Raw genomic sequence first — 15272 nt, 5'->3', positions numbered from 1 at the left:
CGTATGCTTTCATATTTTACCTTATCTGTGTACCTAATTTCTCAGTTCTGCCAGACAGATTACAGTCTTAACATATTAAGTAGGAGCTCTGGGGAGACTACAAAGATGCTAGAGAAGTCCTTTTGTCTACACAAGTCACAAAACAATTAAACAAACAATTTTAGCAAGATTTTTTAACTTGGAAGGTTGATTGCTCCATACATTCTTGTTCTTGAGATTAAAAGGTTACTTTTGCTGGCCGCCATACATTAGCCTGTATTCCTATTTTGGATGCAGAAAACCTGGGCTTGGGGACCTGGATCCTAGAAATTGATGATCTAGGTGAAGTGATTGAGCTGGTGGGACTGAGAACTGTAGCAGCCCTATTTTCAACAGTGTCAAAATTCTGAAGAACACCCTGGGGTGGTGTTTGGTAAGGAGTAGGAGTTACAGCACTGGATGGCATAGATTGACAGGTCACATCTGTTCTCCATACTGGCTCAGCAAGTGTAGTTGCAGATCGAGGGGTTAACACAGTAGGTGCCATGTTGACCGAGGATGACATTGGAGTTGGAGTTGAGAAGCGTTTAATGTCATGAGTTCTTGCAGTTTTCACAGGAGCTTGCCTAGCTGGAGTGATCAGTAAATGAGATTTACCAGTTTCTTGGCTTGATGGATTTTGATTTGTGGTATTTGAAGAATCACCAAAACAGAACATTGCTGAATTTAGCTGGTAAGGCTGATGACGCATGAAATCAATGGCCTGCATTCTAGCTTTACCAGCAGGGCTTTTTTTCACTTTGCTTTCAACTTTGCTAGGCTGAGATTTGGATGCTGCTAAGGGATAAAATGGAGAATGTATTGGATTGTAGGCAATAGGGGGTGGTGCACGTATATTGGATGAATATTTCCAAGCAGAAGGAAGAGAAGGTGTTGGGGAAGGTGTTCTGGGTCTGGAATTAGGCCTGGAGCTAGAAGAACGTGTTGAGTCAACCACAAACTTGTCCATACGACTTTGCCTTTTTGCAAACAATTCCGCTCCTTTACCCTTAAGCTGGGGCATGTCTTGGTTACCGTTTACAAGTTGCTCTGGTGTTGCTTTTAAACTTGGTTTAGGAGCCACAGGAGGAGGTACTTTCAATTTGCGTGCTGAGGACTGCATAAAATTACATGCTTCAGCTCCTAGGCTAAGAAAATCCTCTTCAGGTCCAGATTCAAACCCTGTTCCAGGTTGGTCTTGCTTGGGCTTCTCATCTAGGTTCTGCACCATAGACAGCAGCTCTGGGTTGGGTAAACACTTTTTTTCCTCCACTTTGGCAAACATCTGTTTTCTGCCTCCTCTTTTCCGAGCCTCATTTAAGATACCAGTACGTCCAACAGGTACAGAAATTCTTTGTTCTCTTGAAGACACAGACTCCGGTGACAGGTTTATAGAAGTTACTGGAGTGGTGAAAGAAGGTGCTTCCTTCAACACACTGGATGCTGGGCTGACTATGTGAGATGCAGGGTGTGCCAATGGGGTCACTGGAGTGGGATCTGTTATTTTAGATGCAACTGGCTGTGAACTTTCTGTCTGAGGACCTGATGGACGCAATGGTGATGAGAGGTAAATAGAAGCAGTTGTGGTTCTTGGTGTGATTGCAACTGAGGGGATCTCTGAAGCTCTTGTACCTTCTGCATGTTGGGTTGTTGATGACACAGTTGGCTTTCCCGGTGCTGGAATATAAAGCGATGCAACAGAACTCCCAGAAGCCTTTTGAGTACTAACTAAAGCGGTTGGGCTGAATTGTGTAAATGGTGAAGGTGTTAAATTTTGCACACATTCACTTACTTTCTTTTGAGTAGAAGGATTGAATGTAACTGATGAAGCTACTGTGCGCTGCCCAACTTGACCAGGAGTAAATGGCCTTGCTGACCTATTAAAGATGCCATCAGCAGTAGCAGATGCTTCGACATTGCTTCCCTGTGTAGGCTGAGAAGTAGATAATGATATATTTGTGCTAGCCACTTTAGTGCTCTCTGAACTTCCAGTATCTTGACTTCTCTCCACATTAACTGATGAACGAGCACTTGCTGTTCTTCTTTGTGGTGGTACTGGTCTTGCTGTCTGTTGTTCTTGAGGATTCTGTGGAGGAATAGTATCGACAGAAAACTGTTCTGATCTCTGTCTTTGCATCTCAAACATTTCAGCTCCCTTTCCTGTTGCCTCACTCAGTCCTTTTTCTTCCTGTTGCTCATGTTCCATTTTGGGCTTTTCAATGTCCAAATAGGTGCTGTCCCAGTCTGAGTGGTTTGTTAGACTACGTGCATCTGAGAAACCTTCTTCATCAAATTCTGATTCACTTGTTGGGAATACACCGTCCTCGTCCTCGTTGTAACGATCCTCGTCCACACTGCCGTAACTCACCAGAGTATATTTCTTTGCCCTCTGTCGTCTCTTCTTAAACATAAGCACTCCCTTGGAGTGTGGGTTTGGGGCATCTGTCAGCAAAGATGCAATTGTTCTGCATTTAGTTCTAGCTTCCTTGACATTTTTCTCCTGTACACTCTCACTACGGTGGAGCTCTATAAAATGAAAAACATGATTTCATTACTAATCATACAATTAATCCAATTACATTTGCATTGACCCAATCTAACATATTCATATGAAATAATACAATATTTTGTAATCCAAATATTCAGGGGCAGCATTCAAGCAAGCCAGGACAATGTTCATAGACTATATAAATTATTTTTGATTGTATCGCTGCATTAAATATACATTTGCTTGGTCACTTAAATGTACAGGCAGCAGGAATAACAATATTTTTTTGCCGTATGACTTGATTTTAATAAATTAAAAAGAAAATAATAACAAAAGTCATTAAAAAGTGAAATATTAACATGTATGTTTTATAAATGGAAAGTTGTAGATGTCTATTTTTTAATCATTCTGAAGCTTTTGATTCCAGGGTTAAACCTTTAAAGAATAGGTGCAATAAATCATAGACCTATACTCATATTTAAATTTTATTTTCATTTTTTTTTTAAATGTAATCTGTCAAGATTAAGAAACCGCAGAGTCTAGTTTTCTCTCCCTAATATCATACAAGAGATACAACAACAATTTTACAGAGAAAAGTAAATCCCTTATTCTCTGTTAATCTACATTTCTGCACCCAAAACACATTAATAAATAACCAGTTGATTTGATTATTTGAGCAGAAATATTGTTTTGGTCCAGAAAGGCTGATTATATCCATGGAAAGAATAAATGATACATTTGTTGTTTGAAGTTTTGAATCTCAAATTGTTTGCCATATTTGTTCAGAATGCATGTTTTACAGAAACTAGTTTTGTTAAACCATATCATTAAAACTATCTGCCTTCAACTAAGTGATGATTACGGCTTAAATCTCAAATTGGAAACACCTGGAAGAAATATATAGAATATATATATACTCAAAACATTTCCATGACAGTCTTTCATGAAGCAGTGACTAAAGTCTACAAGCAGGGAAGTACACAGAGTGTCCATACATGTTTCATCATGTATTCTCACTGTCACCCACACATGAAAGTGTATCTCAAATTTCTACTAGTGAACTCACAAAAATAATTTAGTATAGTCTATAAATTAGAATTACAACAGGTAAATGACTTTCATTCACAGTTTTTATGAGAGAGTAACATATTACCTGCATATAGATTTTCTGTGCTGTGGTAGGACGATGGAGGTGAATCAGGCATGACACATCCACCATTAAAGACACAATGTTCCATAAAGATAGGACGGGAATAAATCCACTCCAATCTGGAGCCAAACCAAAGTATGAAAATCTCCCCAGCCTCTGCTGCCCTTTCTGCAAGCCTTTTTAAATCTCCGCTTTTGTCTGCTTTGGCATTGCTGTTGGGTTGAGCGGCTCTCAGAAACCGATGAGATCATCTGGTCTATTTTTACTGGCCCTTGCTTATCACAGTACCACATTATGGACATTGTCACCTGTCATTTAAGCTAAGTTCTCCTATGCTGTGATTGAGCTAGAGAAAACATATTTTCCTCCAGCCACAATTTCCAGCCCTTGTAATTCAAGTGTGAAACAATGATATGTATTCCATTCTGGAAACATGAGGTCAATGCACTTAAAATACCATAGTTATCCATAAAGACTCAGCTATGTCCAGCTTTACAAAGCTGCATCTCTCCTTTTACATTCAAATGGTGTTGGAACCAAAAGTTATAATAGACAAAAAAAAATGAAAAGCCAAGCCAGACAAAAAGTGTAAGGAATTGAAAAATAAAGCGAAATATGATGAAATATAAAAAATATAAACAGTAAACAACTCCATTGGACTATTTCTAGTTTGACAGATATTTATTTTATCACTCTATCTGCTTTAGCTTGTATAGTAAAATGAAAAAGTTACCCCTTAGCCAGTGAGTTAAAAGATGACTCCATGGGCTGGATTCAGTGCTGGAGATAAATCTTATCACAAGAAATTGAACTCTCATCGGTTGCATTAAAAAAACAAGTAAGGTAAAATACCTAGATATACGGCAACAGGTTTGTTAACTTAGATAAAACGTATCACTGTTTTTAATTAATTGTTTCTCATTATAACCTATGGGGGGTTGCTATTCAATTATACATCTTATCTCCTACATTGAATAGAACCATAATGGCATATCCCTTCAAACATTTAGATGCCAATGACAAGTAATAAAGATTTGAGGCAACTGTCTTCCAGCAAGATCTGCAATGTGAAAATTGTAAATTCAAGATCAGTTAAAAGTAAGGAATGTAAAGTATCAATTACATTTTCCTTCTTGCCTTTTCTTGCGATTGTTCCTAAGCTGACTGTTATTATTATTTATTGTTTTATATAGCGCCATCAAGTTCCGTAGCGCTGTACAATTGGTAGAAAGGACATAAGAAGTAGTATATAACATAACAATTTGACTTTTTATTTGTCTGTGTGTCTCAAATGGGATTTATTTCATTATTTTGCAGAGCTGTTAGTGGCATATAAATTGTCAACAGGGCAGACACAGACTTCTGGGGCCGTTCTGACTTTACAGTAGCGACGGTGGGAATCAAAGAAAGAGAAATAGGGACAGGAAGAACTGGTGAGATACAGTTGAAGCTAAAAAGACGGAGCAAGGAGGATAACAAAGGATAACAAAGGATATAGAGATGTCAAAGATTCCCAGGCATATTAGAAAGGGCAGGATTAACTAAAAAAATGCAACTGGGAAAAAAAAGGCATGTAACAACTTATAATTTGAGAATTTTCATTTAAATACAACCTTTTTGTAGTCATGCTATATTTTAACAGTTCTAGATATATATAGAATATCATCAGATCCTTGTCCTCGTGCAGGAACAGAAGCATCTGAGCTGATACTGATGTCCAAAGACATCTGATGTATTATATCAAGTTGCTAACTAATTAGCCCCGCATTCCACCGCATAGATAACACTACAATGGTAAAGTTATGTAGAGCTAATGCAAAAGATTTCAACAAAAAAGCTGTCTTTGGATTGTAATCATCTCAGTGGTAGCAAAAGGTGTAAGCAGATTTGCTAGATGATGCCACAAGAAACCATATTCTATTTACATAATGGTGATGCACAGTAGGATTTAATGTAAATTAAGAGCATTCAAAAATTTCAGTAGTCCATATCCCTCAAGAACCCTTGCCTCTGTTGTCCCTCTTTTAAAGAATGTTTGCTGGGTTTTGATTAGAGTCTTCTATACATACACACATAAGTATATACATAATACATATGTAGCAAAGTAGATGACAAATATGACCAGACCTTATGAATTTGTATTTCATAGCACTTTCTTTGTTGTCAATGCACTTGAGTATTTTCACATAGTCAGTTATTTACTATGAATGTATGGTCAACATGCCAAGTGTAAACCCACTAGTTTCGGCTCTACTTAGGTTTACTGCTGTACTAGTAAACTAGAGTTTTCCCACAGATTCAAGGGTATAGATAAACATAATGCCTAGATCATCATAACTGAGTACAATGGGTACATTTAAACATGCATCGGATAGAATGATCCTATACAGTGCACGAGACAAGGATGAGGGCATGGGACAAGGACCAACATCTAGACAACTGAGCACTCTAAATGGGCTAAATGGTTCTTATGTGGTCATAGAGTCTATGTTTCTTGTCACGGGAACAGCTGAGCCATGGAGGAGACACAACAATCCTCTAAATTAACAGTATTAGATGCCACCTCTAGTGGTAAGAGACCTACCACGCGTCAAGCACTACCAACAGAACACAAAAGATTTCTGATCGCCATGGGTTTACGGAATTACAGTGTACCTCTGGTCACTTGCACTTAGTACAGGGAGTTTAGGGAAGTTCAGAACATTTTTATCACCTATAGTATTAGAACTAGTATGATTGCCTTTATAGCAGAATGTAAGAAGTCATTGGTTTCCATAATGATACGACAGATTTGGAAATTTTCCTTAGGATTGTTCTTTATGGTTGATATTTAACCCTATAAACAAGAACCTTACGATACAATGCATGTGTTTACTATTGCAGAGTGACCTTAGTAGTCCATTGCTGGAATTTGGCAAGACAGAGTTGTTCCCTGGGCATTGCTATATTTATGTCTTGATGAAAGGACTTTCCGTCCATAAACTCACTGATGATCTGCTTTTATTAAGTGCAAAGCTATAATTCATTTCACTTACAAGTTAACGGCTGAGAAAATTCTAACCAGCAGTTGTGCCGTCTCAGCAAGGAACAAGTATGCTCATACCACACATGGAACAGAGTGTAGCCTCATAGAAAACTGGTTTATCCTGTGGATTCTGGATGGTCCTGTGCCACTTATTTATTCTGATTTTCAATAAAATGATTTGTGGTGTTTAAATGTGCTGTTCATTAAGCAAACCTTAGCAGATCTATTATTGCATTCATAGTGCATTTTAGCAGAATATATGGAACAACACTGTACCCTTCAGCTAGGCATTATTACAAAGGATAGTGGTAAGTTATTAGTATTATTTTATTATTATTCCTACTTTTCCATGCTATGGCATAACACTACCACAACTACCACCCAAACGTGTTTCTTTGAAAATATGCAATATTGGGTTAATGGGACAACTGAAGTGTTCTGGCTGACCACCTCTTCTTTTTCAGTGATTTAAGTGCACAATTAAAATAATCTTATATATATTTTTTTTTTTACTTGTTTTAATGTTAGGATTGAAATTAGGGTCCTCTTATATAGAGCCTTCTGTTTCATAGTTTTTGCTGAAACAAATTGTAGTAAAAACAGAATTCTAGGCTTTTACTTACCGCACCAAGACTTGGGAATGACAGAATTTTGCAAATGTATCCCTTACAAAGTATTGACTTCAGGCTTCCCAAGTGGCTGAAGAATGAACTTTCTCACAATGAAGTCTCTCCCAGAATGTGTAGTTTGAACGGACTACTGGCAACAATTAAGGCTGAGATCACTCCAGATGTATAGGGGGTGACACTTCACTTTCCATAAATAGAAAGTGGAACTGCATTAAAAATGGTGAATCATTCCTTTGGTAATCTAGCTGTTATCCATAATCCTTTCCAATCTGTGACATACATGATTAATAATCCAATGAGTAAATATACAATGGATTAAGCATTTAACAATAATGGAGACACCTGTGATCTAGAAAAATAAACTATTTTTTTAGAATAACAGTTAGGGCATTAAACAATGAGGCGTCTTTTTTGTTTAGTGAATAGGTATGATTATATATGGTAATCATATTGACTAAATGACACACACAGATTAAGGTCCAGGTGTACCATAGACCCCTGCGATATACCGGTAGTTATGGAGCCTAGGTCTTAGAGAACATAAGCTATTTTTGGTGAACAAGTGGACTGAAGCTGGCACTGATAGGTAGGCTGCCCCTTCACACGCCTTGCAAATGGTTTCCAGCATTATGTTTTACACTACTATTTGGATTTCAAATGGTACATGCCCCTCATAAAGAGTGAGATATTAGAGTTATAGTTTGTGTTCTGTATACAATTTGTGCAATTGTCCTGATCTAATTACACACAGACATTGAAGGATTGCTTCACTAAAGCTTAGCATATCAAGTGGCAGAGAGCAGCTGAACATGCCTTTCTAAGTTCTGATCTCATGCAGCATGCCTTGGTTAGGGCAGAGCAAAAAATAGCTGTCACACCAGTTGCGACCAAGTCTGAGAATGGCTAAACTCTGTTACTCTGGTCAGTCTTTGGTGGATTGAGCTATAATGGTGTAAAGTGACTGCATGTAATCAATTCCAGCCATTATAACACCATTAGCACCAACATTGAAGCATGTGTAATGTTAGTGGTTATGTGTGCTGCTGCAAGCAGCTGAGTCACTTCATGGTCCTTTTTCTGCAATGGTGTGAATATTTGGGGCAGATTTTGATCCCGGGGTTAAATTCAGGACTGCTAAAACCACATAGAACAAAATTTAAAAAACACACTAAATCAAGCATATTTATTCATAATATTATTTCAGTGCCGACATAACTTGCTGTATATCTAAAGTTTATATTATAAAGCGAAACCTGGAATTATTGTTTTGTTGTTCTATTTTTGCATTTCTGTGTAACTTTTTATTGACTACGAATTTGAACATAATAATATATGTTATATATGAGCTTGAATTATGGACCTTTATCTCAGACAACCATAAAGTGACTGTTACAAAGTGTTTCTATAAATATACTAGAGCTACGCGCTTTAATATGTAATTTTAAGTGCAATCTTTGCTTTTTAGACATTGGGTGTGTGTCTAGGTATGTTAGTTTGGGTGTCTGTGTGTATGTTAATGTGGGTGTCTGTTAGTGTGTGTGTGTTAGTGTCTGAGGGTGTGTGTTAGTGTGACTGGTGGAGTTAGTTAGTTCGTGTGTCTGGGAAGGTATGTGTTAGAGTGAGTACCTGTGTGTCTGAGTATATTAGTGTGTCTGTTAGTGTATGTCTACTTATGTGTGTTGGTATGTTAGTTTGTGTGACTGTGAGTGTGTCTGGGTATGTTAGTGTGTGTGCATGTTAGTGTGAGTCTTTGGATGAGTGTGTTAGTATGAGGTTCTGTGTTGGTGAGTGTTAGTATCTAGGTATGTGCCTTAGTGTGAGTATTCCGGTGTGTGTGTTTGTGTGGGTTTCTTTGTGTATTAATATGTTAGTTTGTGTGTATTTTAGTGTGTGTTTCTGTGTGCATGTGTGTTAGTGTGAGTGTCCAGGTGAGTGTGTTAGTGTGAATGTGGGTAGTGCGGATATGTTAGTGTGTGGGGGGGTATGTCAGTGTGTATATGTGAGTTAATGTGTCTGGTTGTGCTAGTGTGTGTGTTAGAGTCCCCATCCCATAATTAGACTCTGGATCCACCCCTGACATCCCAGGAGGACTAGGGGAGGAAATAACCTCCTGAAATACCCCTTAAATTTTAAACAGCTTTTGTTCCAAATTTAAAACTTGTGTTAATATATACATATATGATACACACAATTTGACACTACTTGTGCCGGGTTAAAACAAGAAGGACACATATGGAATATAACTTGCGAGTAAAAAAGAATAATAATAATAAAAAAGTTTACTTCCAACCATATAGTTAGGGTTAGGGTCAGGAAATAATGAAGTGAAAAGAAAAGAGATCTCATTATTTCTTCTGTAAAGTCTAAAATCAATAATCCCCAACACCTTCTGTTTATATCTGCTTATATTATGTTTGTCTGTATAACCTATGTTACAGATCTGCAGAATTGACTCACTCTACATGAATAAATAATAATAACAATAAATAATACTAACCATGACATATCATTATGTGGAACAAAAGCCATATACATATACAGCTGACATTGTGCTTATCAAATGAATATTCTATAACATACATTATTCTAAATGCCTTATTCCATTACATAAATTGTAATCAACAGGTCACATAATTGAATAATAATTCTTGAAAAGTCAGATGCCTCTTGACCGCCAACTGTGCTTCTAATCAGCATCTAAAATTTAAGTGTCCCTCTAAGACTAGAGGAGATTGGTTTGTTACTTTTTGTTTAATGTTCATTAAATGCCCATATATTTTGTAACCATTATTTGTTGGCTCTCTGTAGGTTATAATACTGCTTATGATATGATCTCACTACAAACTTCGATACCGAAACAGACAATGAATATAAGGTGTGAATTCTTTAGCATGTTACTTCCGTTACAACTTATATCTTATAAAGAGTGTTAGTCACGTTATAAAACTGAAGCAATGCGTTCAACACAGGGAAGAACAAGATGACTTAAAAAATATATAAAAATACCTAAAAAAAAAATATTTTTTGAAAGGGATATTTAAGAGGAGCAAGGCAATCACTTTGAAATCAAAATATGATATTTTGGGGGAAAAGACTGGGTTTGGACTACTACTTAATGACATCTGTATAACGTAACCAATATGTTAAAAGGAGCAACGCCGAAAATAGAGGGTATGTCCCTTTCCGTCACTTCCTCAGATGGCATTTACATCTCAGTCACGCATTTGCTATAAGGCTCAGAGGATAGGAATGAAAGGTTATTTTTTTTTCTTCTTCATATTTAATATACCGGTATATATATATATATATATATATATATATATATCACTTGACATTAATCACTAAGATCATCATACTTACTTAGAAGCAGCTATTTCGCACTTTATGTTTATGTATTAATAAATGTTAAATATTAGTTGCTTACTTGAAGTGATATACTGTGTATTACTACACATTCCTTACAAAAATAGATATCTCTCCCTTAACGCTTTCCCTCAGAGTGCTATTGCAATTTAAAAATAACTTTGACGTCTTCTGAAGAAGCAATGGTTATTTTTGAGTTGCACACAATATTTTGAGAACGCAGTTTGCTGCTTTTAGTATTCTTTGCATGCAGTGCCATAGCTGATGAAAAACTGCTTCTGTAGAAAACCACTTGATTTCACCCAAGATCAATAGGGGAGAACTTAACTAGACCTTCTATGCTTACTTGGTGTAAAAGTAAGAGTTTCTCATTGATAAGAGCACTGTTGCAACCAGACGGTCTTAGCCAACAGATATCAATTAGTGCCTCCTGTTGTTTAGTAGAGTGGCGGCAGGCAGAGAAAACAGGGAGTATCTCAACAGATTTTACATTTCTGTTTACACATTATGTTCCTCCCACTGTGCAGTACTGGACAGTCCATCATGACCAATGGTCTCCCCAGGCCAAGTTTTGGCGTCAGGAGTTAAAGGTCTATACAAGCGACTCTATTAGTCGTCGGCAGGGAGCTCCTCTGGCATCAACCAATGAAGGGCAGCTGCAAGAGGAGGCCCCTGCCAGCAACCAATAGCGTCGCTCTTACAGACTTTTCAAATCCTGGCACCAAAGCTGCTGCGTATTGTTACCATGTTAACCCCATATTAACCCCTGCTAGCAAAACGGCAAAAAGCAAACACGAAGAACGTACACAAATATTCACCCGAAAAGAACACGGGAACAGGCGAATGTTCGTGGAATACAAAGGTTTTTACACAAACACGAAGACGAACACTACGAAGGCAAACATGAAGACTTGGCCAGCGCCTAAGTCTACTGAAAATGTCAACTTTTGGCAAACTCAAAGCTGAGTACAGTAAATTTTCCTGCAGGAGTTTAATAAAACACAGCACTGTTGGAGAAAGTATCTCTTTGTTTTTCTTACAATTCCTCTACGTTTTTTTTTGTTATATTATGAGTGGAGATCTGAGTCTTCAATGGGGCCCTGACAAGCTTTTGGTTATGGGGCAACCTACAAGTTCCTCAAGCCTCCACAATCTTTAGGGTTCCTTTGCACACACCCCTACTATCTTCAAATCAGTGCAGCGCAGGGGTAGTTGTCCCCCTGTCCTTTTGTCACCCCACATCCATAGTCGGGCACAAGTCACAGCTGCTGTGGATCCCTGTAAAGTGCCTGGGCTATGGACAGACCCCTTTCCATCCTACCTTAGGACTACCTTTGTCTTGGTTAAGTCTGTGTGGTATGCTAGTGATGTCTTGCAGTGTTTGGTGTGTTATCATTAGTTATTGTTGTTTGTGTGTTGGTGACTTTTGTGTGGTGTGCTTTTTGGGCAACATGTATTTTATTTAATAATACATGTTACATATGTGTATATATAAGTACCCCAGAGGTATGTTAATAGCTAATGCATTTTCGATAGCAAAATGACTGCTCTTAAGCTTTTCAGTGCTAGCTTCTAGATTTAAAAATATTTATCCAACAAAAGAGCATAGTGATAACAACGGGGCAATATATGTGAACATTTCCTTGGTTGCTGTGGTAATTGCACCACATTTACTTTGCACCAGAATTAAGACTTATACACAATACCCACACTGTCAGATTATGATTATCCGCTAGGTGTATTTACCAAACAGTCTACAGGTATAGAGTAATGCAGGTTATACATTGACACTGCCAGCACATGAAAGAAAGAAATTCTTACACCCCCTCTAGATTTAAATTAGTCTGAGCAGCGACCTCCTTTACCTCTTGTTTGTGTAAGTCAAATTGTTGTTATACACTACTTGTTATGTCCTGTTTACTCATTGTACGGTGTATGATGGTGCTATATAAAACAATATCAATAATAGTAATAATCATTCCAATGAGGATATGATTCTCTTATACTTAGTAGAGGAACATGCCACATATATTGACTAGCCATAAATAGAGAGGAATATCCCGTTACTCATCCAAAGTTCATCATCTCCACATAGTTCACATTTAGTTTAGGAACATCCTTTTTGAGCTAGTACTTACTTGCTTCTTTGGCTTTTTCTGAGTAGGAGGTTGTCAGATCTTCATCTACAGGGTGCTCCACTGGTCCGATCATAGGGATTAGATGCCTCTCAGCTCTGATGGTCTTGGTGGCATGGGGCAGCAGTAAAGATTCAGGTGAAGGGGCAGAGACACTGGATATCTGCTGTTCCTCCTCTGCTGGCAGAAATCCTTCTACATCTGAGAAGGGGGTTTCAGCTCTACTACCCCCGGGTTGATAAGTGATTTCCCTCTTGGCCACCCCCCCTGTTGGGACCACAGCACACTCAGAAACACAACCAGGCCCACTCTCGTACCCACTCATTTCAGAAAGGGACTGTTGCTCTGTTTCAGTTTTCATGTTGTTTCCTGGAGGGGATCTGGGGCTCTTTTTACGTGCCCTCCGGTGCTTCTCTGGAGGAAGTTGTTGCTGGCTATGATGTTGCTGAGTGCTTTGGGGATGCCCTGGAGATGTTTGGATATCTGCGTCACTGTCAGTCTCCCCGTAGTATGCCTCACTGTCTGGAGGAGAAGTGATACTCTCCAGATGTAGCAGCTTTGGCTGGCCAGGTGTGGATTTGGAGGACGATGATACAGCCCAAGAGCTGGGTGGGTCTTGACTCCTGTGGGGCCGTGGAACAGTCTGAGCTCCAGCTCCTGCCCTGCGTGGCACAAAAAAACAAAGAATCACATTACATCTAGTCAGCTTTTAGTTGGGAAGAAGTTACAGTGTATATGATTGGCTCCAGTATGAGTGGAATGAACCGGGAGAGCTTGTTTCAGAATACAGTGAACAAACTCTGACAGTCCTGGCTATATACTTCTCATCCCAGTGCTATTCTTCCCCAGGGAAACCTGCCCTGCCAACTATGTGCTGAATTGGGCATGGCCTACAAGAGTTAGACTCTATGAATGCATGCTGAATTTGCCAGAGTTGTATCATCAATTTAAGAGGAAAGGGCCAGAAATTGACATTTAACTATTATTTAGGTTGTACTCTAGAATGTCAACATTATTAGTGAATTATCTGACTTGAAATGGAATCAATTTGAACTTGTGAATTGGAGTGTTATCTCCGTTAGCATCCATCATGTTCTATTTTCCCATCAAAATGTATCTCATTCTACAAGAGAATACAATTCAGTAAATGTTTGAACTTTACCGTTTTTTTTAATCACCCCAGAGTCCACAACTTAAGTGATTCATATGTCATATTATGAGCATCACCTGAAAATCACACGAAATCTATGACATTTGTCAGGATTTCCTCTGTGTCACTTTCCTTTACAAACAGCAACAGCCCTTGTTAAAAATAAGCTCTGCTTCATAGTTCATACAGGCAACCCTATGATCTCATTTCATGACTGCAGGGAACATTGTGATACCAAGCTGTCATTTCTCCTGTGGTTTGAGGTCACCCACTGGTGGAGCATCTAGAGAACTACAGGCAGGATATAAGGGTTTCTTCAGTCATAGCATTTCAGTTTTGAAGTTGGGGCACCACAAAGATGAACTGCTATTCTTTAATATGTAATATTGACATACTGCATAAAACAGTAAGGGGGGGGAAATAACAGGGAAGTTGCTCAACTCAACACAATTTGCAACTTGACGATAAAGAGCAGGAAGTCAGAATGGCTTTTCCAGGACAGTATGTTTATCCCTGACCCTAGGTCCACGCAGGGTTGCCACCTTTCCCCTTTTGACCTGGGCAGATCACCTATAGTAATATAAAGCCAGTGATCACACATACTGTAGGGCTGCTGGTCTCACAGAAACCATTCTTGGCCACATTCACCACTCTCAGCACGCAGATCCCACCAGGCCATACAGATGCTACTCTTCCACACACAACACTCAGCCACATATGTCACCCTCTACTACACTGTGACGCAGACCTGTACTCGGGCTGAGTAGACAGTGATGGACAGAGAGCATAAATAACATACTGGGACATTGGGACTGAGCTCCAAAACTGGGACTGTCTGTATAAATTGGGACAACAGAATATTATAGATTACATTTTTCCATCATTTCCAGACAGGATGGCTGAATAACTTGTGTTTGTCCCCTGTTTATGGCAACTGCAATCCCCTAATAGCTGCTTGTCCATATTAAAATATCCCTGCTGTATCATAGATGTATTGCATGTACTGCTCCTTGGGAGACTTCGTACTTTAATATAAGCATATAGCTTATTTCCATGTAAAACAGACATTATAGTTTGAACACATGCAACAAAAACTGAATTTAGCAATATAACATACATACACTGTATTCCTTGCTACAGGTATTTCCCCAGCCATAAAATCCGGCTACAAAGAAAACGTTCAAACACATTAATGTTCAGCCATCGAACATCATATGTGTGCGAGCTGTCAAAAGATGTAGTTAATGCCACATGAAAATTAATCATGTGTTGCTGTTCTCCCCAACAGGTGGAAAGGGAGTCCTTCATGCTGGG

At 38.5% G+C, this 15272-nt stretch overlaps 1 protein-coding gene across 1 annotated transcript in view; it reads right to left on the bottom strand.

Moving 5' to 3' along the window:
- Positions 1 to 217: 217 nt before the first annotated feature.
- The window catches only part of LOC149298894 (synaptopodin 2-like protein), a 39916-nt gene continuing 24861 nt past the window's right edge, over positions 218 to 15272 (bottom strand). The window contains exons 4-5 of the mRNA XM_089486757.1: positions 12812 to 13470; positions 218 to 2544 (exon numbers count right to left, since the gene is read on the bottom strand). Coding sequence (XP_089342883.1) covers positions 218 to 2544; positions 12812 to 13470 — 2986 coding nt within the window. The remainder of the gene's footprint in view (positions 2545 to 12811; positions 13471 to 15272) is intronic.

The sequence above is a fragment of the Sceloporus occidentalis genome, unplaced genomic scaffold (assembly GCF_023333645.1).
Source record: "Sceloporus occidentalis isolate IW3139 unplaced genomic scaffold, rSceOcc1.0.p SCAF_30, whole genome shotgun sequence".
Classification (NCBI taxonomy): Eukaryota; Metazoa; Chordata; class Lepidosauria; order Squamata; family Phrynosomatidae; genus Sceloporus; species Sceloporus occidentalis.
The sequence above is the reverse complement of the archived record's forward strand: the minus strand, read 5'-3'. Positions and strand labels throughout refer to the sequence as shown.